The 23,456-nt window shown below is 36.3% G+C and overlaps 1 protein-coding gene across 11 annotated transcripts in view; it reads left to right on the forward strand.

Moving 5' to 3' along the window:
- The window catches only part of CFAP92 (cilia and flagella associated protein 92 (putative)), a 97,173-nt gene that overhangs the window by 47,220 nt on the left and 26,497 nt on the right, over positions 1-23,456 (forward strand). For all 11 annotated transcript variants that reach the window (XR_001209670.3, XR_001209668.3, XR_001209672.3 and 8 more), the window contains 9 exons: positions 871-933; positions 2,666-2,873; positions 4,280-4,411; positions 6,436-6,517; positions 10,806-10,966; positions 13,110-13,208; positions 15,786-15,970; positions 17,599-18,485; positions 20,283-20,477. Coding sequence is in view for 5 of the 11 variants with exons in the window: in XM_067002851.1 (XP_066858952.1) it covers positions 871-933; positions 2,666-2,873; positions 4,280-4,411; positions 6,436-6,517; positions 10,806-10,966; positions 13,110-13,208; positions 15,786-15,970; positions 17,599-18,485; positions 20,283-20,477 (2,012 nt within the window). In the remaining 6 variants the exon portion in view is untranslated. The remainder of the gene's footprint in view (positions 1-870; positions 934-2,665; positions 2,874-4,279; positions 4,412-6,435; positions 6,518-10,805; positions 10,967-13,109; positions 13,209-15,785; positions 15,971-17,598; positions 18,486-20,282; positions 20,478-23,456) is intronic.

A 23,456-nucleotide genomic window follows, 5' to 3' on the forward strand; every position in this document is an offset into this window, starting at 1 on the left:
GATGGCTTAGAAGACTTGAGACTGTATTCTATTTGCCTAAATCTTAACGACCAATTATCGATTTGAAGGTTTGTTGCATCTGTCTTCTAAAAGCCAGCTACAAAATTGTTACTTACTATTAATGAACATGGTTCTATTTTTTTGGTGAAAATTCTGCAAGTAAAAACTACTTGTGTTTTCAGAATTGATGATTCAGTTAGTTAAGTCACTATTGTACATGGTTTGTTGTAGTATTAGTCTATTAATTAATTTTAGAACTATTATTATGCCTCAAGGTACATAAGAAGGGAAGTTTGAACATAAAGTAAGCCCAGAGTTTTTGTACGGGTCACAGAGCTTCTATTGCAAAAGCACAATTTTGGAAGAACTGCCTTCTGAAATGAGCGTGTTAATTCCCTGTAGGAAGAGAGTGAATCAGTTAAAAAAGAATTAATAGATAAAATAATTAGCTAGTCAAAATGTCTTACACCTTTAAATTGACTGTCCACTCTTCTCACTTCCCTGTCATTGATCAGCAATGAATACAACCTAAGAGTTACACACCATTCCTAGAACTTGAGGTATAATAGGTAACATGGTCAGATCTTTTTCTTGCCAACTGTGCCTAACTTTTAAGTATGTAGAAACACCGTGTAAATATCAGCATTCTGTCAGAAATATAACCGATCAAATGTCTTTTAAACAGTGATATTAATTGTTGTCTATTTTGATATAACAAGCTATTTCCGTTTATCCACTATTGTAATCTCCTGTCATATTTCTTACATTTGAGATTACATTTATATATTATTCTTTTTGTTATTATGCAACTTCATTTGTTTTCCTTTTTTTCCTATTCATGGAATTTTATTCTCTTTTCATTGTAAACAGACAGCTCCAGGGGCTCAATCCAAACGTCACGAAAAGAAACTGACAGCTGGGCTAACTTCCTCAGTGAGTAAACGTATAGGAGAATTTTAATAATAAGTTATGCATTGTGTATTTTCCTTGTATATATTTATTTAATAGCTTACATAACATACAAATCTTGTCTCCATCATAGTTTTCTCTTTTAATTATAACATAAGTGCATACAGAAATACTTGTTTGACCTTTGAAAAGTCAGATGTTCATGGCATCATCCTCACTGTACTCATTTATGTTCTAAACCTTAAGTGACTGTGAATCTTTCATTTTTGAATTCTGACATTTTTTTGTTCATTTTCATTTTAATTAAAGTCTTCTGTAACAGTAAAAAATATGTGTATATCCTTGCCGACTGTCAGTTCCAGCTTTGAAGGATAGCTTACTTGAAGTAGAATTTTCAAAGGGTGGAAAGATGAGGGACACACAGTAAATTGTTTACATATAAATCCCATACGCTGCAATCTGACCTCTGAAAATATTAGCAGAAACTGAAAACTGCTCTGAAATGGGGATGGGTAGAGGTAAAATGTCATATAACAAGCTTGTCAATATTTAGCCTATAGTACAGACTTAAAACATCTGTATAACATACATATCTTTTTTGTTTATTAAGCATATATATATTTATATGGTAAACATATATGTTTACCATCCTAGTACAGTCATGTTAACTACGTAACTAGTGCTGTTGAAGCATGAATAACGTATAAAAGAAGCGTAAGAAATGCAGTGTTCTGAAGGAGAAAAAGTAATAGAGGTAGAAGTAGCTGGATGGCAAAGAATCATCCTCTGAAACAAAAAGTAGAATTTTCTAGGAAGTATTCTCCATGTTAGGTGACATTCTGAGGCTTATTTTGGTAGTATAATAAAACACAAGTGAGGGAAGAGAAAGGAACAGTCAAGAAAAATACCAAACATATCACAATGGATAAATGTAAATAAGAATTGCTAGGTCGAGACCGTACAGTTGTGACTTAACAGAATACCACGCTGACCTCAGAAGTTGAGGCTGTCTTGGCACATTAGCCCCAGTTTCATTGTAATACAGAATTGCGAGTGAATCTAGCTATCCACATTGTATATGTGTCTATGTACGTGAAAGATGACATTTAAAATGACATTAAGAACAAAATTCTGCTTTTCTCTCTTACATGAATACTTACTGGATTTTCACCATATCATATATTCTCCTGTTCACAGAGTAGATTTGATGAGATCATCTAGTACTGTATGCTCTCGGGTTTTGTCTTTGCATGACAGTCAGTCTAACGGCCCACTTTGATTATTTCTGAGTATCAGTTTGAGATTCTTAAATAAAATTCTCCTGTGAAATTTCTGATTGAAATGTGTTATATTGGCAACTCTGATGAGCGTTTTGTTCTTAGAGATTACCAGCATTCACATTATATCTGAAGTTTAATGCTTGTGCTTTGATTCTGTATTTTAAAGAGTATATATGAGCTTTCGTAGTATTCCTTTAAGCATTCAGTCCACCACGTCATGCTGAACGACAGTTTAATGGCTGTTTTTTCTTACCTCATGTCTCATATCAGACCTTGGCTTGATAGGACTGCTTTGTATGAATCTAGCAAAATATGCTGCTCTGACACAGAGAAAGGGGATACACGTAAGATCCAGCATGAGCTGGAGAAATAAGCAATGTACACTTCGAGAGCAGTGGTGACAGTGGTCAGCATGTGAATATAATTTCTTCTGTACTGGTCAGCTTCTGTAAAGACTTTCATCTTTGTTTTCATAGACTATTATGCCATGGTTTGAAAATGACCAGATGTGGATATCATGGAACCATAGTACTGATATCAACGTCACCAACGAATATCTAATAAAACTAAGGGATCACAAAATAACTTTAAAACTCTGGGATGCCAAGGACAAAGTTTCCTCAAAAGCAAGGCTTAGTAAACCAAGCATTGTTTCTTCACTAGAAAAAGATGCAGAGGCTGTTGGTAAGTCTAGTGCAAACAGACACGTTATAAAATGTGTGTCGAAACAGTGACTGCACCTATTAATAAGTTGTCAATGAGATTATTTGATTATTTTTCATATGTCATTCTCACTAAAATAATTCTGGCTTGTTTGTACTTTGATGCACTTTAATGAATGCATCAGTTTCTGAAAATTTTGATAGCAGAAAAATACAATTGGGGCTATAGTCTAAACCTTTGTAAACTGAAGAGTTATTTGAGACTGTTGGATAGTCGTGGTAGCAGTGAGTGCTTTTTTCAGTGTTTTTTTTTTTTTTTTTGTAGTTGCCCTGAGAAGTGAAACTTGTACAGCTGTGTTTTTGTGCTGCACATCTTTCTGTTTCACCTCTCTCTGTTGTTACCTCTCACAACCCTGTAACTTAAATCTATGGCTAAATTTTGGCCAATTTGGGTTGTAGGTCAGTGGTGTTAAATACATCTATTCTGTAATTGAGCTAATTTTTATTAGGTGATTTATTAGTTGAGTTAATTTAATTAGAGGAGAGAGACCTTGTTAGAGCTCCTTATGAACATGTATGAAATGAGATCTCAGTCTTTATTATATTAACTAACCATAAGATAAAATATGTAGGAAGTGGGGTATCCTTTGTTCTGAAGAGTCTGAACTACTGTTGAAATTAATTTTACTGTTAAAATATGCTTAATTTATTAGTTAAATACTGTAATACTCTCTTTTCCATAGGTATAAATGGATTGAGAGTTGGTGGTGTTACAAGATTTCAAATGCCAGTTAATACAGGCTTGGGTTTCTTTGTAACTGAACTGATACTAACGAATATTTGCTCAGATGTGGTGGGCTTTGTGAGCAAATGGAGTTTGCAATTGATGGAAACTTCTGACAGCATTTGGTTTGTGTCTGTAAGAGAGATTGAGCACCTCAGTAGCTGTTGTTGAGCAGTGGAAACTCATCTGTAGCTGTTCTTTTCTGAACAGCTGCTGTACAGTTTAGCAATGGGGGCAAGGCAAGACAAAGGATTAAAAGCTTTTCTTCCTGAAACTGCACTGTTGCAGAGGAGTCTGTATGGAGAGGTCCCACTCATCACACTGCCGGGGCTGTTTGCCCTGTGTGCAAGCCCAGTATTCTGGGAGTTGCTGCAAACCTCACCAGCCCCAACATTTTCCTCCAAATATGCACTGTTTTATAGTACACAGGGGGAACGTTTTATGCTAGATTCTTCTGCGGGCTTTGAGATAACCCTGCTGATTTTGATTTCCAGACTAACAGAATTGAAATCTTGGAGTGGTTTCTTACAGAGCAGGAAAAGGGGAACATGTACCAGGGGAAAATGATTGCTCAAAATTTGAGTGTCTCAAGCAGAATAAGCAATGAAGTCCCAATCAATGAATTTTTTTCCTTGTCCTGATAGGTGGGGTAAAACACACAGTGCTATTGCAAAGAAAATTCTTTGAAGAGAGTCAGCCACCACCCAGCTGTACAAAAATAAAAGAAGCAAAGAAATCCAAAGCACAGAAAGAGTCTTCAGCCCTTCCTGTCAAAGGTATATGAGAACTGGAACTGTTTTGTGGGCTGAACTGGAGTGGGAATGTAACTGGCACCTTGAGGAATGGGTGAGCAGGAACAGGACTCAGAGATCTACAGAGGGAGCAAAGTGTTGCAGTAAGTCTGAGGACATTATAGTTGGAGCAAGGTTTTAATAGCTTTGGAAGAGAATTGGGACGCAGAAGAGATTTAGCTGGCTCATGGAAGGTTTTCAACGGACACTAGAAAAAAGCATGAAGGTTTTTCTTCTGCTTCACATTTGTAAGTGATTGCATTAACATCTAGAAGCTTGTGTAGACCATACATTTCTAGATTCTTATTGTTTCTCTGTTGCTGGTAATTACTTGAAGTCCAGCAGCAGAATGTTGTTTCCTTTGAATTGCTAGTGGGTGGTGAAGTATGAAAATATATTTTTGACATAAGTGGGTATCCCGATTTTATGCAGTTTAGTGATCTGATCTTTCCTTATGCCAGTTGAGAAACTGCTGCAATGCTGCTGCAAATCAAAGTATCTGGTGTAGTGTTCAGCAGTGGCAGCATCATTTAAGCAAAGAAGGGGAAAAACTCTCCATCTAGTGGCAGTGTTGTTTGTAGCCAAATCTTAAATGCTGCTGGTAGTTCCTTTGTTTCTTTTGGGGCCCTATTAAGTCCCTTGATTAGACAGCTGGCCCCTGTGATCTCTTTGCGCCTGGGCACTGTTGAACTGTGCAAAGTACTCTGCTGTGAACTCAGAAAGCATATGGTATCAAAACACTTTTTTCCCTAATTTTGTATTTTAATGGTGAAAATAAAACTAAGACCTAAATTCTCTCTCTGTGTTATGTCTGTTATTTTGTTTGATCTACATACAGAAAATCTTGGGACTTGCCAGGTATTTAGATAGAATTCTCCAGGGGGAACTGCAGTAAGGTTCTGGAGATTCAGTTGATAACATGATCTCCTCCTACATTAGTATCTGATGAAAGGCTCCTTGTATCCATTCGGGGAGCACTGTGTCACCGGCTTCATCTGATTGTCTTTTAAAATTGTTTTTAGTTTTTCTAGCGATTCATGACATGCTTCATCAAAGTAGGAGCAGGTGAATTCCTGGTGTAATTAGGCTGGCAGAATGTATCTGCATTTTGGTAGTAGTGCCATCTAGTGATGGGTCCAGGGAGGACTGGTGGACCAAATAGTGAAGTCTGCAAAGGTAGGAAGTGTTCAGGGAGATAAAGACAGGAATCTAGCTTACAGTTCAGATGAATGGAAAAATCCAATTTTTTTGGTTCAATGCAAACCCATCCTACTTTAAGGAAGAAAGGACTGTTCTGAAGGTCTCTTTATGTTTCTTTTCATTGACCTTGAAAAACTGTGTGCACTATTTGGTGTACAACTACTTGTGCTGTGTAAAATAGGTAAGTAATTATAATTTTTCAATGTCCTGTTTATATAATAGGTAAAAACCTAATATTCCATTGCTCCATTTTTGCTTACTTGCAGATAGTGGCAAATTTAGTTCTTTATTGTGTGGAATTTATTCAGCTCTTTAAGCGCAGATTCTTCTTGCCACTCATACAGTGTTGATTTGCTCTAATCTTACTGTAATTAAGACATACATCTCACTCTAATTAAGGCTGATACATAGTGATACTAAATGTTGAGTAATTAACACTTAGATCTGTGACTGCTTTTCAATAAATGACATCTGAAGTGAGCTATAGTATACCAAACTTCGGCATATATAAACATTGAACTAATATCAGGGCACTTCTATATGTGCTCTGTGTAAGAGATCTGGGCAATGGAATATTATCACTATTATTATTTTTTTTTTATAATTCACTAGGATAGCTGTTGGAAAAGCATGTCCTTGACATGAACTCAAAAAATAAATGGATCATGGTTTTGAGTTACAAATACAGCTTGCATAGGGCTTCTTGCTGTTATTTAGTAGAGCTTACAGATGCTTTTCTTAGTCTTATGTGAGTTAACAAAACATAGAGGTACTTATTAACAAATGTGAAACCTGTTTTAATTCCACAGAAGAAACAGATTGGGATGAAGCAGGAGCATCTAGTTATGGTTTACCACATCCTTCAAGGACAGATAATGTCCCTGCAGTAAGGTAAGAATGTTGCACTTGCTTAGGAAAATGTGTTAAAACTATAGTTGACTGTATGTAAATGTTTTTCGGTATTTTTTTTTTAACCTTGTTATAATTATACCGTGGTTTCAGAAGTGGTTAACTGTTGCACCAGTACTTTTTGCAGTCATGCCTGCTGTGACTGTAGGAGAGGAGCAAAAGTGTTAATGCCCCCTTTGATATACATCAAGCTTGTTACAATATATTTGGGGTAAAGTAGCTGCTTATGGAAAAAAAAAATACATAAAAGCAGACTTTGCACAGTTTACCTGTTTGTGCATGTTTTTCTTCTGTTTACTTGTGTCTTGTGACTTCTGATCTGTGGGGTAAGATAGGCTCACTGAGACTAGATGGAGGAGAAACTGGGAGCTAGTCTACCACTAGTTGCTCAACTGAAGGTGTTGAGAAGTGGGTGGCAGGGGTAGCAGTGAGGGGTTTGTTCAGGGTACTTCATTCTTTTTGAAAGTAAAGTAAGCTCAACAGTAGAAGTTTGCTAGCAAAGCAAGCTTTGTTGGCTTGTGAACTCAGTGAATCAGTCCTATAGCTATGAATCTATATTGGATCAAAGTCCTCTCTAAATTAAGTTGATATAAACATGAGATTATTTTTCCAAAAGAAGTGAGAGAGTCCTGAGTTTATAGTGCTGTAGTAGCATAATTCCTTATTTCTTCTGTTCTGTTTTTTAGGAACAGTTAGTCATTCTTCTGATCTAACAAACAATAACTGTTTCCAGTGGTAAATTTCTAACAATCAGCATGCAACCTTCTAAAATTATAGAAAGGTTAAAGGGTTCAAGCCTCGAGAAGCTTAACTTAAAAAAAAATAAATCCATGCTTTTCTTGGGTATTATTCATAGAGGAAAACTTTACACTTGAAATAGAAATGAATCATGAATAGGGTGTATCTCAAATTACATAATCCAGAATGTCATCTGAAAAAAATAAACAAAAACCAACCCTCTTTAATTACTTTCTCAAGGGTCACAATCTGCTTCTAAAAAATGCGTTGGTGTTGATAGCACAAAATAACTAATACAATCCTGTATTCTGTGATGTGCTTTCTCATTTTATACTCTTATGGAAGTTTAAGAATCTCTCCTGAACAAGATTTAGTCAGGTTACCCTGATCAAAAGATAATGAAGTCAATGAAAGGACTCTTAATGCTTTCAGCACAGCTTTATGAACTCAGTTCATCTGTAAGTGAATCCTGTAGTTCAAATGGTATGGGTTTTGTGTGGCAGAAAAGAAACATGCATTTGTAGAGATGAAAAAATTCTGCAAGAATGTTAAATTGAACATGGAAGCAAAATCTTCAGTATATTTCAGATAGTTTTCCTTTAAGTCTAAAACTATCCTTAAAAAGATACTGTTGAAACTAAGTTTTTTATTCCAAAAATAGTGTTGGTGAAATCTAGCTATGTATTTCTGAGTGTGAATTTTTGCTGCTTTGTGTCCCATGAGGGCATCATTCCTGCTCAAAAATGAGTGACCGTATTACGTAAGATTTAATGTAGAAATCCAGGGCATTACCTTACCTTTGGACTTGCTGCACATTTCTTAGGCATCTTTATTGGTAAGATATAAAGATATTTGTCCAATTTAATTCCTAAAGTGTAGTAGTTCCTTGTGCTGCTGCTGTTCGCCTGCCTGTATTTATACCGTCTGTCATGCCAGTAACAACATTCTGGTAAAACAGGAACAAATGAGATCAGTGTCTTGCAAAATTAGGAGCATGTGTTTAGCTTTCATGCAAACTTAATTTTCAGGACAGATTAATTGGAATATAAATCCTTTTTAGATAGAATATTATTTCTAAAATTTCTAAAAACAAAAAAAAATGGTTACTGGAAACATACTTAGAGGTGTTACAATCTAATGACACAAGAGCTACATATGAATATTTATCAGGATATTAGTTCTTCTGGAAAAGAGTATCTGTTGAAAGTGAAGCTCAAACAGGATAAAATGAATGGACATTTTATCTTAATGTACATCACTATTGCTCTGTCATATACCTGAACAGTTTTATTCCATCTGTATTAAGAATTTTTTTTCCAGCTTCATGTTCAAAGAACTATTATTACAGCAATGAACATTCCTTTTGAACGACTAGTGAGTTATCTGACAAGCAGCCTACACTTACTCTGAAAGCAAATCTGAGATCCAGAAGGTTATATTTTACCAATTTTATCTTGGCAAAGTTTTGCTGATTTTTTGCATACCTGGAAAAGAATCTCCTTTTCTAAAGAATTATTTTCCCTCGTCCCTCATTTTATGTCAAAACTCTACAGCAAGGAAGTATGATAGTCACAATAATTGGTCAAATTAGTCAAATTGGTTCCAGAAAAATTCTCAGTACTGTTGTAAATGCCCACATATGGTCTGATATCCTGTATGCCTTTTCAATGTGCAGTGGGGAGATTTCCAACAAATGCAATAAATTCCGAGTTACCTCCATGAACTGCACAGTACAGTCTCCTTCACTTAGTCCCAACACCTGGCAGTTCTTATATATTGTGATGGTCTCTAGGGCCTCAGGCCCTTTGCAGTGATTATCTTTTATTGATACAAAAGAAACAGCTTATTGATTTTAATTTTAGCAGGTCTGTTTTTCTCTTAGTGTGATCATTTACTTTTAAAACCACATGTAAACTTTTTTTATTTAGATTTTTTGTTCCCCAAGCAATTATTTTGATGGTCTGTCATTCAGTACTTAGGTAACCATACATAAACGCTTTTGACAGTATTTTTTAAAGGTATGTAAAGACCTTAGAAAAACTATGTTTAATGTTGATCACTTTTAGAGGTGCAAAAATGCACAAAAAGCTTTCTCTCTCCCCACCCCCAGCTATTACTATGATCCTTTAGGAAACATCTCTAAAGATAGGTAGAGTTATCTGGGAAATTCTTGACTTAATCTCTGTAATGAATTTTTATTTTTAGTGCTATAAAAATGCAGTGTTTCCAGCTTTACAGCCACAGTCTTGATTCGTTGGTTACTGAACATGTCTGTCTGAACTGAAATAAAGTTTGTGAAGCAACTGAAGAACTTAGGCCTCCGAGATTAAAGTCCCTCAGAGGAGGAGGAAGAAAAGACATATTAATGATTTAATGCCAATGATAAATGGAAGATGTTGCACATATTAATAAATCTTAGAGCAAATGCTATACAGACAGGTTCATAGATTAAATATGATAAACTGAAGACAGTCTTTAGCACCAGAAATCTTTAGAGTAATCATTGTGAGAAGCTATGGAGGCAGTAGTCAGGGAGACTTATACTTTGTGTCCCAAGTATGTAATACTGGTTTTACTTGGACATGACTAGATGACATGGTAGTCTATGTTATTAGTAATAAAATGCATGTTAGGTTAACTAAAATCTTTAAAAAAAGAAACGAATGTCATTTGTGTAACAACTATTGCCATGTTGTGAGGAATCTTTAGGGCTGAATGTGCCCTTCACATGTAAAACAATTTTACCATGATGTCTTGTGATGCTGCCCTACATCTCTCTCTCTATATATATATATATATACAATATATAACTATATATATATATATATATATTGTTTTGCAATATATAACAGAGAACTGGAGACAGGGACAACAAAATTGTTTATTCAGGAAATATAAAATGCAATGAGAATCTTATGTTTTAAACAGCTTTTTTATTGTTTCTGATTAATCCTCTTTTTCAGCAGCAGTAACACATCAGATTGGTAGGGAATAAAATGTGTAATGTCTCCTGAAGATCCATTTACAGCGCTGTCTGATGATATGAAAATTTGGGAAGCTGCTTAATGCTACAGTTAAGCAAAAGCATTGCTATCTGCATTTTCCCCTAAGAAGACAATTGTTCTTATACTAGAGCAAAACTGTATTCATTCCAGATTTCTGGTCTGTCTGTAACTGTATCAGTGTACACCAAATGTGAACAGGAATAGACACATTTCTCTTTCCTCAAAGAGAAATCAGATGTAGAGAAAAATCTGTAAGTAAAGCATTGCAGTATGTACTACAGTGTGTTTTACTTAATGCATCTCTTCAGGTCTTTACTTCGTCTCTTACTGAAAAGAGAAGGACCATGTATCTTGTTGCTGTCCTTTTTTTTTTTGATCACCTTTACATTTATATTCTGGCAGTTGAACTCTTTTAGACTTGCCTTTTTTTTTTTTTTTAATGGTGGAATCATCAGCATGTCAGGGCTTTATTTATATTTTCTTATTTTTTTATTTCTTAAATAACCATATCTTTTTCATGTTTTCAGAGGTGTGGTATTTGCAAAAGACAGATCTGTGGATAAGGTCCAACTTCTGAAGCAGAAAGCAGTTGCTGGACTTCCAGGAAATATAATTTCAGAAGCTGAAAAAACAACCAATAATGTGGGAAGTCTGATGTATCAAACCAACAAAATAGCTATCATTAATGGTAAGTTCTGGATGGAATTATGGACTAGATTTTAAAAGGTAGATATGGGATTCTGTTTATGTATTATTTTTTAAAATGGAATTCAAGGTTAAAACAAAGAAGTAAATGTTACAGGACCTGTGTTTTAGTCTCAGTCCTGTCATTAGCTTTCTGTGTTTCTCCCATGGCTAATCAAACTTTCAGTTTCCTTAGCTAGTATTATGAAGCAGGGATGATGATGGACTTTTCCCACCACTTCATTATTCCAGGGGTGAAGTGATGGATATTTGCAAGGGACTCAGGTGTGCAATGATGAAACTTGTAAAGCATTTAAAAATTAATGTTGGAGCTAAAACAGCTATTACAATTGAGAACTTAACAAGCTGTTGTTTCGTATCACTTGTGTTGCTGTTGCCACAAGAAGTCATCTGTGGTTTACAGCCCGTATTTATTTCCAGTGCTTGTTCATGCTGTTAAATGAAAAAGCACAGTCCTGCTGAGTGATGTTTTGCTCTCTCATTTGTAGCTTACAGTTGATTAAGGCCCTGTGAGAGAGAGGAGGAGATGATAACCACAGCAGCAATGGGTACTGAAGCATGTATTGAATCACCTGTGTTAAATAGCATGCTTGTCTAGCATGCTAGACAAGAACTAGCATGGCATCACAGGGTTGCTGCCCATGTTGCCCTGGTACACATTATAAAAAAAACATTAGCTTATCAGTAAGTGTCACTGGGAATGAATGATAACACTCAGTTGTAGTTTTGTCAAAATAAGTGAATGCACCAGTAGTGTCAACCAAATCTCCGCTTGATGACTGCTTTCTCTTGCCAATGACTGGCAGAGTTTGGTGCTCCTGCTTTTATGAAGACCTTTTGGAGAGTAGGAAAGAAAACACTAATGCAAAACAGGGCATGCAGATAAATACGCAGGCATTTTGGAGGCTTCCTGTTTGCGCATAAATGGATGGAGGTAGGCAGCTCATGTTGCAGCCCAGGAATTTATTTGAAGAGCTGAACTCTGAACTACATCTGCCCTGTTTACTTTGTGGCTCTGGTTAGGTCTTTCTTTCCCATGACACCAGAGACCCATGCCTTAAACAATCTGTTCTATACAATTCTCTCTCAAACTTCCACTTGCTATGCCTTTCGTGATTAAGGCAGTTGGAACTTTCCATTTACAAGCTTTTGATGAACAGTTACACATATCATAGGGAGTTCTCTGTGTGTATATCTCATTTTGTATATTTGTATATATTATGTATTGTATATCATTTTGCTTATGTTCAGTGCACTGTTTTTCTTTCACCAATGTAATTTTGGTAGTGCTAGTACTTCTTGTCACGTAACTATTGTTATTAAAAGGGAAAAAAACTTCAGAAACTCATTGCATTCCTCTCTTTCCATTTAGGTGTTTAAAAAAAAAAAAGTGAAGGAATTAAAACATTCTTCCATTCCTTTATTATAGGAGTTACAATAAACCAAAACCAATAGCAGTAATATTTCTATAGTTTTCATTTTAAATTGCTGTGTTCACTTGCTGCATGTGTTTTTTTTTGTTGTTTTTTTGTTTCTATGCGTAAGCTACTTCTGCTGAAATTCTGTGCTTACTTAGTTAAGTTATTGAGCAAGGCATCTGAAGATAGGATTTAAATAGGTGGTGGCTGGGATTGGTTGTGCTTTTACTGGTTGGGTAAAGATTGAATGTGGGCAAAAGGATTTTAGGGAATAATTGCTTAGCATCTATGTAAATTATGAATATTGATAAGTTTACCGTTATGATACACTTGTGAGGTAAAGGAGTGGCACTATTTCTGTTTTGTAGATGTGGAGTCAAAAATACAGGTTTCTGGAAACAATGTATATATGAAAGGGAAGAGTTGTAAGGTGGCAAAGGTAAATTTTGGCAATACCATGAAATTGTAATGCCTGCTGTTGCAAATCTAAATTTCTTGTAAAGTAGAGATTATATATATAATACAGTGGATTGTAGAGTGGAGTTTTAAGCATACTGAATTAATTGCCTACGTCAGTTTTAAAGTGTTTAAGGTGGCATAGCTCAGTGTCACCCTACTACTACAGTAAATTTTAAATTCTTTCTTTGATTAATGGCAACAAGATGTTTCCTTCTTCCTATTTAGTCTAACCCTGCCCTCCATTAACAGGTAAAAGAGGTTCTACTGCTAAAGAAGACGTTCATGCTACTACAGAAAAGAAATACGATGTTGCTTCGCTGCAGTTGGACCTCATGCCTCTCCTCTCAGGTATTACTCTGCAATGAAGAGGCAGGCAGGGAGCAGCATGCTAGGTGTACTGCATGCCTCTGCCTCGGAAGCACCTATGCTGGTGGGTCTGGCTGCTGGAAACTGTTTGGAAGGATCCTTAGAGAATTTCATGGTTTGTCTCAAAGCCGGCAGGTTAAGAAAGATTTGGGATTTGGTTTTGATCTGGTGGAGGCTGACATCAGTGTGCCCATGTTAAGTTCTTGTATCCTGTTCTATTCAGAATGTGTTAGAATTGGGATGTTGGTTAGAGGAAAGTGGGTTATTTCTGAGACTTTCCGATTGTAACAAGGTTAACGTTCAGTATTAATGTGTTGTGCTATTTTTGTGTGCAGTGAATTAAGTCTTCCCTTTTTTCTGTGCATATAGACAGAAATACTAAGTGTTGCAGAGCACGGAACGAGCTGCTGCATGTACATATGAAGGTAGCAAAGCCACTTGCGGTGAAGCCGTTTCTGTGGCAATAACACAGCTCTCATAATGGCTAACTCAAGTGCATCTACAGGAACTGAAGTCACATAGAGCTACAATTTTGTATTATTATTTTTTAAAATCTGGTGACTTCTCCATTTGTTCATCATGCCTAATACCCTTTCTGCTTATCCTTCTGTGTTGGCGTCTAAGTGAGTGATCAGATCAATTTCTGTTTATTTTAAGCCTACCAGCGCTCAGCCAGGAAGAAATATGTTTTGGTATGAAGAAGTGTTGTTGCACTAGTTTCTAAGAACAGCTCTTCTTCATAAGATTGAAAGAGCAGCTTGTGGCATTACTGCATTGTGGTCCATGCCTCTTGTAACACCAGGGTGACTAATCATGGAATAGAATTTGAGAGAAAATAGCCAAGGTAATCTAACTGCCATTAGAAATGGAGGTTGTTGGCTGTCTCTGTGATTGTTCCCTGCAAACAAATCAGGTGCTGGCTACTATTTTCCTTTTTTTTTTTTTTTTTTTTTTTTTTTTTTTTAAATACCTGGTTTGGGGCAGACATCTCAAAAAACTTAAGAGTAGATTGAGTCACTATTTAAGTTTCATAGCATCAAAAGTGTTAGAAACAGTGCCTAGTAACTTTTTATAGCATATGCCTGTAGTTCTGTCCTGCTGATACAAGGGTAGATTTAAAGTTTCTCACTCATTTCTCTCATTTCTCTCTATTATTACCCATTTGCTGAAGTATATGAATACTCTGATTTATGCAGACATTGTTGTAACAGAAACATGCTAATATATTAGGCAGATGTGCAGCTTTATTTACTTGAAGTGTTTAACATAATCCACATTTGAGATGTTTTTTTTGGTCGTAGTTACAATCGAACCTTTGGATCTACAGACAATAATGTTTTGTGATAGAGGGGACAGGGGGACAGGGATTGCCACTGTGTAGCATGTCACTGCTACCTCAGAGTCGAAGTACAGGGTAGCTCACAACTGCTGGTAGATGCCCAAGTGGATCCAGATGCAGTCAGTCTGTGCTAGTGTTTCAGTTCACTGTTTACTGTGCAACAGTCAGGTATTTCAACACTTGGAGGGCTGGCAAAAAAATCTTGTGTTTTTTCATGACTGCACTGTTGGAATGTGCTTTTACGTACATTGAACTCAAAGATAGTCAAAATTCAAATCTCTTTTGTATTTTATTTGAATAAGATATTAAGTAAATGTACTTCTGAGTAGAGGTTTGGGAAGAAGCTTCTGCAGAGAAGTGTTCTGGGTGACTGCTATGCTACTTTCTAAATAAGATTATTGCGTTACACCTTTGTGTAATGTAATAAAATTCCTGCCAAACATGTAAGCTTGTGTTTTGGCAGTTCTTAAAATACTCCACAGTAATTATCTCGGCTTGTCCACAGTGTTTGCACTCTTTGATCCTTCAGAGAAGCAATACATTTGTATTCCATCCTCCAAAGAAACAGTAGGTCATAAAATCACAGATTAGTTGCAGTCTGAAGGAACCTCTATGGGTTGTCTTGTCCAACCCTCCTGCTCCAGCAGGGCCACCTAGATCCAGTGGCCCAGAACCACTTCATTAAAAATGTGTGGCATAATGTACATCTGATTTAGGTATAGGAATACAGGACAAAGGCATACATCTTCAGGGGTTGCTACATGCATCAGCACATTTTAGAATTCGAACTTGTCTTTGGCTAGCAGAGTATTAACAGGTAAGATAGTGTTACTTCTGCAGCAAGGGAAGAGAAGAGAAAAATTAATGTGTCTAGAAATAGTGAGTGACAATGACCATCAGAAGCAAAAATCTTAAAGGAGCTTCTTTAACAAAGAGTTTAATTGATGAAGAGTCTTGGAACTGCTTTAATATTTATGTTTATGTGAACTGTATATTTGCATCTTCAAAAAGAAACTTGTGTGCTTTCAACAGATAGTCTCCAAAACCGTTAGTAGCCCTATTTAAGCTATTTACTTCCTCACTGTAAAAGATAATACTTGAAGCAGTTAAAATAATATTTTTATTTTAATACAAATGCAGTGGAGGGTTTTTTTACTAATACATATTGATGCCATGATGGGACTGCTTGTCTAATGGTATTTCGTCTTGTACGTTTCAAGGAGAAAAATCAGTGATCAGTCGACTGGAAGAAAACAATCCGATAGTTTTAGATGCTTATGCGACTTTCACTGTAGAAACACCTCTCCTGTCTGAAAGACAAAGACATGAATTGAACCCACTGATTATAAAGATTTATTCGGCTACCTGTCTCCCAAACACCCCTGTACCAATAGAAGTGCTGCAGGTAACATACACCACTATTTCTGTCTGGAGGAAATCCTTTGTTATCCTTTGTTACCCTCAGGTATCTTTGCTTCAAATATGGACATAGTTTGAAAGAGAGCTTTCCTTACTAGTAACAAAATTGGGTAATATGACTAAGATTTCCTGAAAGAGATGTGGCCAGATTAGTGCTTGTATATCACAGGCACTGGCAACAAAAAAAATAGTCCTTGTGTTTTCCAAGGGCAATAATTTATATGTAATAATCATATTTTGATTTCTGAGCATTGGATCTTGAGTAAGCCAGAGAGGTAGTTCAGTCACTGTGTTGTATTGTCTAAAACAACTTGCTGACAAGTTGATTGGCTCGTCTAGAACAACAGCTGTGTTAAAAATATTACTGGATTAAAAACAACAACAACAAAACAAAACGAAAACGTTTCACATCTTGAAAAATGCTGTGCATAAAAAAAGGTCTATATTGGTAAGAATATAGTTCAAGGGTTTTGGTCTTATATTTGTACATTTTAAGTGATGAGATAGAAAATATGTTTTCTTGTCAAATGTATGGGCTTTTAGGCTTAAAGAAATGCTGTTAAAAAAAGGCTCTTGTCTGAATATTGTGTATAGTGGATGTGAAAGTGAGATTAAAATTAAAAGATCATTAATTTCGGGAGCTATTTCATTGGCTCCCCAGTTGAGGTGGAATTATAAGGCAACAGTATATGAAAGATCCAGTCCAAGTTGCATCAGCCTGGTCTTTAATGTTAACAGGGTGTTCTGTTGTTTTTGTGAAAATAGTGTAATAATGTTATGTCAGGAACTTTATAAGACTGCATGTAATTCTGTGACAGAATTTCATATTGCTGGGTTTTTATGACAGACTAGGCAAATTGGCCTAGCATTTATGAAAAGTGACAGGGAAAATATTTCACTGCATAATTTCTAATCTTTCATAGTTTCTGTAGTCTGCAGAGTGATCACAGAAGTTGACTGTTTCCCTTGCCAAATGTGGTGAAATCAAGAATTGTTGAAAGCCAGGAGTTGTCAGGGTGGTCCTTGACAAGGAGCCTTCGCTCCATGCAGGCTGCTGGAATGCTGATGAGCGCTTACATGGAAAAAACATGAGTGTTGTGGAATGGATCCTGTTATTTACCCCCTAGATGAGTAACCAAATGCCTAGTAACAGAGATCATACTGTCCATTCCTTATAGTATCTTTGGATAACTGTTGAATTTTCTTAACTCCAGCTATAAGCATTTATTTTAGGCCTCAAACTCTACAAATGAATGCGGGGTGGTGGGGGGTGGGGAGATCTAGGAACCATTGCAGTCCCCTCCAGCATGCTTCTTTAATGATCTAGAAACAAGGAGTTTGTTGTTGTTGTTGCTGTTTTTGTTGTTGTTTTTTTGTTTGGTTGGTTTTGGATAAAGCAAAAAGGGACAAGCAAATGAAGGGCATAGTTAATTCCTGAAACCTAGGATCCAGGCATGTAGAATGACCTATTTGCTACCTTGAAACACACAGTTTGTGCCATGAAGTGCATCCCCCCTACCTTCTCTAGAAGAAAAGCTGATGATTCTGTGAGGTTAAAAAGAGGAAAACATAAATCTGCAAATAACCTGTTTCTCCCTATTCTTTGTTCTTTAGAGATTGTGCGTTCCCACCTACTGCAAATACAAATTTCACAACTTTCCACCTCATCAAACTCATGGGCAAATCCATGGAACTCATGTCTATTTTAAGGATGTGAATGTACTTCTAACAGGAACAATGAAACCTGGGGAATTAAAGAGGTATCTCAGAGGTCCACCTTTGGAGATTGAAGTTCATGATCGGGATAGAAGCATGGAAGACAACACAAAAATGCCATGTTTGTTTGGCGAGGATCAAGCAGATAAAAAAGTAGGTGAGGTGAGCCTCCCTGCTTGCAAATCCACGATCTATAATTCTTTTACAGAGAGCAAAGTGTGGCATCCACATGGGGTAGCTAAAGTCAGTCTAACAGATCTGTTGTTGGGTAAAAAGTTCTTGGCTATCAGTGCACCCATTCATAGCTGTTCAGTTCCAAATACAGGTGCTTTCAACAAGGAGGATAAAAATGAGAAAATAACAGAATCTGTTGATACTTCTCTATTACCTATGGGACATTATCTACAATCAGACTCACTTTTGAAAGTACGAGTGGAAATAGCAGTGCCATTGGGAATGCATGCAGAAATTGCTGATGCCCAAGTCACAAATTACCCATACGGTTATATAATCTACATTTTTGGCTACAGTAATTCATCTTTATTACATGATTTGGTGGAAGAGATTACAGAAATCAATGCTAATGCCCTCCAGCTGCACAGTTATCCTGTACACATAATTGGAATGGCTCTTGCTGCATTAATACTGAAAACCACACTTGAGAAGGTTTCTGAGTTGGATGTTGTTACTGGTTTTCACTTACTGGATGGAGCAACTCATCTCTTTGTCTTGGAGGGATTAAAAGACAAGGCAATCAAGAGGCTCTGGGATAAGCACTTTGAAAGGTAAGAGTGAAGTTTTTCATCAGGTATTTCCTTAGATTCAGGGATTTTTATCTAATTTATACCTCTCCCATCCCTTTCTTTACAAGATATATGGTCAAGTACATAGCTGATGTTTAATGTGTGTTTTTAGTTGGTATCACTCTCAGTGACTAGTACAAAACTGTTGAGGCATAGCATACTTTTTTTGTTAAGGTACTACATAGTTTGTGGGAACAACACCATAGTCTGACGATTCTAAACAAAAACAAAAATGTCCTAATCTTCCTTTCTTTATGTTTTGTTTTGTTTTCTTTCTTTTTTTTTTTTTCCTTTTTTTATCCTGGCCATTATTTTGCTCAGAGCTGGTATGACCCTCAAAAGTTGAGTTTGAATGCTCTTAGACTTGAGGCTTGTAATTGAGAGATATATTTCCTGTACATACAAGAACGGAAGATAAAGATGATAGTATGTTTCCATTTAATTGTTGATAATTTATGTAAAACTGTGTAGTGAATTATTAATAGTACTTTCTCTTAGCTACAGTAACAAGTCAGTACGCATGCATAAGGAAGAAGATAAGGTTAATTATGAAATGTTCTAATTTCAAGTTTCTTTGAGAGTAGTGGTAGAGGACAAAGTAAATGTGAAAAATTATATAAAGAATCTTTGACAACAGCTATCTTCTTTAGGCAATTTATTATCACAACTATATAGTGGTGCATGGATACAAGGTACAGAATGTACTTATAAACCCAAATAGGCAGCTGAAAGATGTTGCTTCTCAAAATGAACTCTGCAATTTTTCACACGTAATTGGAAGAGAGGGCAAGGAGAATGATTAAAACAAACAAACAACAAAAAAAAAAACCTTTAAACTCTATTTTAAAAATGAGATTAATGCACTTCACATCTTGAGGATGCATCTGAACAGTAAAGGCAGTACAGTTTAAAGAAACAAACAATATGCGAAGTACATGCCCAACTAACATAGCACGTGTTGTTTTAGCGTAATTCACATCGCTTAAACCCATGTGGAGCCCCGTGCTTTCCGCGTTCGTCACATACCTCTATCCTGGGCACACAAACACACTTCTGGTTGAATTTGGCCAGGGGAGAGCGTGGTGGAAAATCTGTCATTGTCTGTCATATCTATCATTGTTTGCTAATACTTCATGGAATCCAAAGCAAAGTCACTATGGGGAAGCTGGAGTTCAAGCTTTTTCTACCTTTATGTTTAGGGAAAATATGAAAAATTCAAAAAGAAGGTTTCCGTCACATCTCATGTTTAAAAAATAATCATTTTTATCTAGCACTGTAACATGTTGAAGCTTTCTGGTATTTTTTTTTTTTTGTTGCAAGTCACTTCACTGCAATTACTGAAATTATTTATTGCATGAAAAGTCACATCTTGTGAGTGCTCGCCTGTAACCTAAACTGAAGTTTTGTTTTACTGCTGCAGTATGAATCTTGGTATTTTTAGTAGAAATATTTATATAATGCATTTGTATAGCTATAATAAGGCTGTTAAGGAGCATAACACTGATGAAACTGAGATGAGCTTCCTTTCAGATGTGGTTTAAAAAGAAAACCTGTTCAAATCATTCATGGTATAAAGATTTTGTTATTGTCATTGTGATTTTGTCCATAATATTTTTTTCAGAACAGTTCATGTGAAGGGAAGGCCGTAGAATAAGACATTCCATGTAAAGGACAAAAGGAAGGCAGTTTCATGAGAGAGAGTAATTGTACTGTAGAACTGAGGAAACCTGAGATACGGGCTGATGGATTTAACCTTGCCATTGGGGTACTCTGTTACAGGACTTACAGACATGAAGATGGACAACTGGAAATACTATATAATTCACAACTGTCCTTCAGTCAACGCCTGTATACCGACCTGGAAGCTATCTTTTATCATTTCTGCCTCTGTATGCCGCTCTTCACTATAGTAAAACAGCCTCTGCTTTATGTCAGAGGTATGATTCCTTGGGCATGTTTCCAAGCCTTGTCCAGGTATGAGTCTTCTAGATTTGTAGTCAAGAAATTAGGAAGTGAAATATTATGAAAGAAGAGTGAATATTTCACATAAAAAGTAATATTCTTTCATTTTTTCCCTGATGAAAGCAATCTGTGGGCATGATGGGTAGTTCAGATTCTGGATGAGATATGGTAAGTCAGAAGAGCATGGTTTACTAAATACTGATGAAGTGCTAAGTTGGTAGTGGTGAGTGTTTATATATATATATATATATATAATGTTTATATATATATGTATATAAAAGAAAAGAAGAGGGGTTTATCAGTAGGATAGTGCATCAGAACATACCTGACTGTAACTGAAATAGAAGAAAGAAAATTCTGGTGTCAGAAGCATCAGCTGGTAAGGATTTTATTCTCTGCTTTGTTCTCTCAGAGAAGGTGGTATAGGACTGAGTGAAGGAGGAGGACTTGATAGATCCAGAAAGTCACGTGAACTAAGTGGGGAATTCTTAATTCCCTGCTTAGTGGGGGATCAACGGTACCAATAGTTTTGGTAAGGTAATTGGAGAAAGGAAGAATTTAGTGTGAGTTGGAGAGAACCTGTTTCCTCTTCCTGGCTTTCTCTTTTGGAGTTTTGTTGCATGATTTATTGCTGGATCTCTGCCATGTTGCTCGCTTTGTCAGTATGCAACTGTTTGCAGCTATGAGCCTTAAAATATCTTGACATTACATCTTGTGAGATGGATTAAAAAGGAGTGGATGAAGTCAGGCATGACTTCATTTATAGATTTATAAATGTATAAATCTATGAAAAGTTTTATGTGCGTGTCTTTTTGTTTATTTGTAAATTAAGACACATCTCTTGAGAGGTGGAAAAAGGTCCCATCCATCTTTGTTATAAGCAACGTGAATTTAGAAAGCAGAGGTATACTGTGATTGCCTTCTTTCTTGCTATTAAATGACTGGCTTGTTTAAATTAGCTTCTGAACTGAAATTCAGCAAAGGTTATAGGAAATGAATGGGGATATTCAGTCCTGAGACAAGAAAGAGCAAATGTCTCCTAGACATCAATCTGATTTCATAAAAAAATATTTTTAATGTGATGTTATGTGATAGTTAATGTGTTAATATATGTGCAAACTCATAGCATCCTTCCCATTTGCCCTCCCACATCCTTGCATTTTATTAAAACAAATTCAGTAATGTGTGTTATGTCTAGATTACCCACCTACTGCAAGTTTTATTTTGCATATGTCACACTGCCTGGGCAGTTGCTGGAAAACAAACATGGTACACCTCTAATTTGGCAGGCTCATTTAATTTACCTGTCTGTTTCTACCCGTTGGCTGACCCACATATGTTCAAGATGTTTATTTGCTGATGACTAATGAAATTTAACTTCATTAAGATAACAAAGAGCAAAACCTCTAACTTTACACTTAAAGTTCTGAAGTTCACTCATTTTAATGATCTGCACATAACAGGTGAACCTCTCCACATATCTGTAATTTGTTTCAAGTTTATTCTAGGAGATGGTGAGGAAAAGAATGCAATAAGAAGGTGACTGGTGGCCATCACTGTGATGTCCGTAAAAGTCCTTTCTAATTTTTTTTTCCTTCAGCAATGACTGGCAGATACCTTTCTTTCTTTAGCTATGTACTGGCTAAATAAATATTTGAGGTAGAACATAATGTAATGCTGCATATTTTAGATACTTGGTGGTTAATTTTCTTTTGGAATTTTTTTGCAGTATCTCCTTTCAGGGAAAAAAAAAATCAGCACGTTGGCTGCTGTGCACAACTTGCTAGATAGCTGCAGGTGAGGTTCCTGCTGTGAAAGTAAAGGTTTTGGGATGGCTGGGGTAATTTTAAATGCAAGTGTTTATTCTTCCTATAGAAAGAAGTCAGGCTGCAAGAGCGATCACTCTACTTCATAGCAGTCGTTGCTATAAAATCAGAGAGCTGCAGTTAAGCCACTTGAGTAGCTAAGAACAGTGTTCTTCTAGACACAAGCTCTTCTCAGCAACCCCCCATCACAGATGAGTGAATTGTGTCTGCTACACTGAGTGGAAGAGACAGCTGCCAGGCTTCTAGCACGTTAGTCCTTTTTGCCATAGCCTCGTTCTAGTGTGTCAGTAATTATGCAAAGAAATAAAAACAAATTCTTCACTGGCATATGCAGATGGTGAACTGTGTTCAAGAGAGTCTCTAACTTGCAGGACTGCTTTTTTATGGCTTTTTTTTTTTTGGGTTGTTGAGGTCAGTCCGTGGTTTAATGTGTGCAGAGCAGAAACTGTTGCTTCTTGATACGTTTCCTTCTGCTAGCATTAGCTAAAACTGTAATTTTAACTGTAGAAACACTAACAAACATGTTTAATATACAGAGTGGTCAATTTCATTTTTTACGTACTAATATAAACTCAATTTCAGTTATTAATGCTGATGCAACTTTGAAATTAACTTATTTTATTAGTTGTATGTATTGCTCTGAAATAATGATAAGGAAGTAGTGTTGTTGAGGTAATTTTACAATGGAACTGCCTTACAGTACTCTGTAGTTACTCTCCCCAAATAAATGGTTATGTAAGAAAAGAGTGAATAAACTTCCAGTTTTAGGAAGGAATCCTAATACTGTATTGGGTTATCAGCTAAATTGCTATTCCATGGCCTTTGCTATGGCCTGAGCCAGAGAGGGTGGGAATTTAAGTGAGTCTGTGCAAAGTGTGTGCACATGGTGTTCGGTAGCTGTCATGTATTTAGAACCACCTTTGCATTAATGCTAGGCTTTGCAGGCCAAATTTACTGAAAAGAAATTAAACATGACTTTCGTGTGAGGTAAATATTATGAATAGCATATAGGATGGAAGTTGATCAGAATGAGATGTAAAAGAGGCAAGGCAGGGTAGATATAGTGGGTGTTCAGCATAAATAAGGATCATGCACTAGAACCAGTATGCATGAAGAGTTTGCTTTATTGCCTTTCCAGTCGGAGAGTAGAGAAATTCAGCAATTA

Source organism: Anser cygnoides, chromosome 10 (genome assembly GCF_040182565.1).
Source record: "Anser cygnoides isolate HZ-2024a breed goose chromosome 10, Taihu_goose_T2T_genome, whole genome shotgun sequence".
NCBI classification, from domain to species: Eukaryota; Metazoa; Chordata; class Aves; order Anseriformes; family Anatidae; genus Anser; species Anser cygnoides.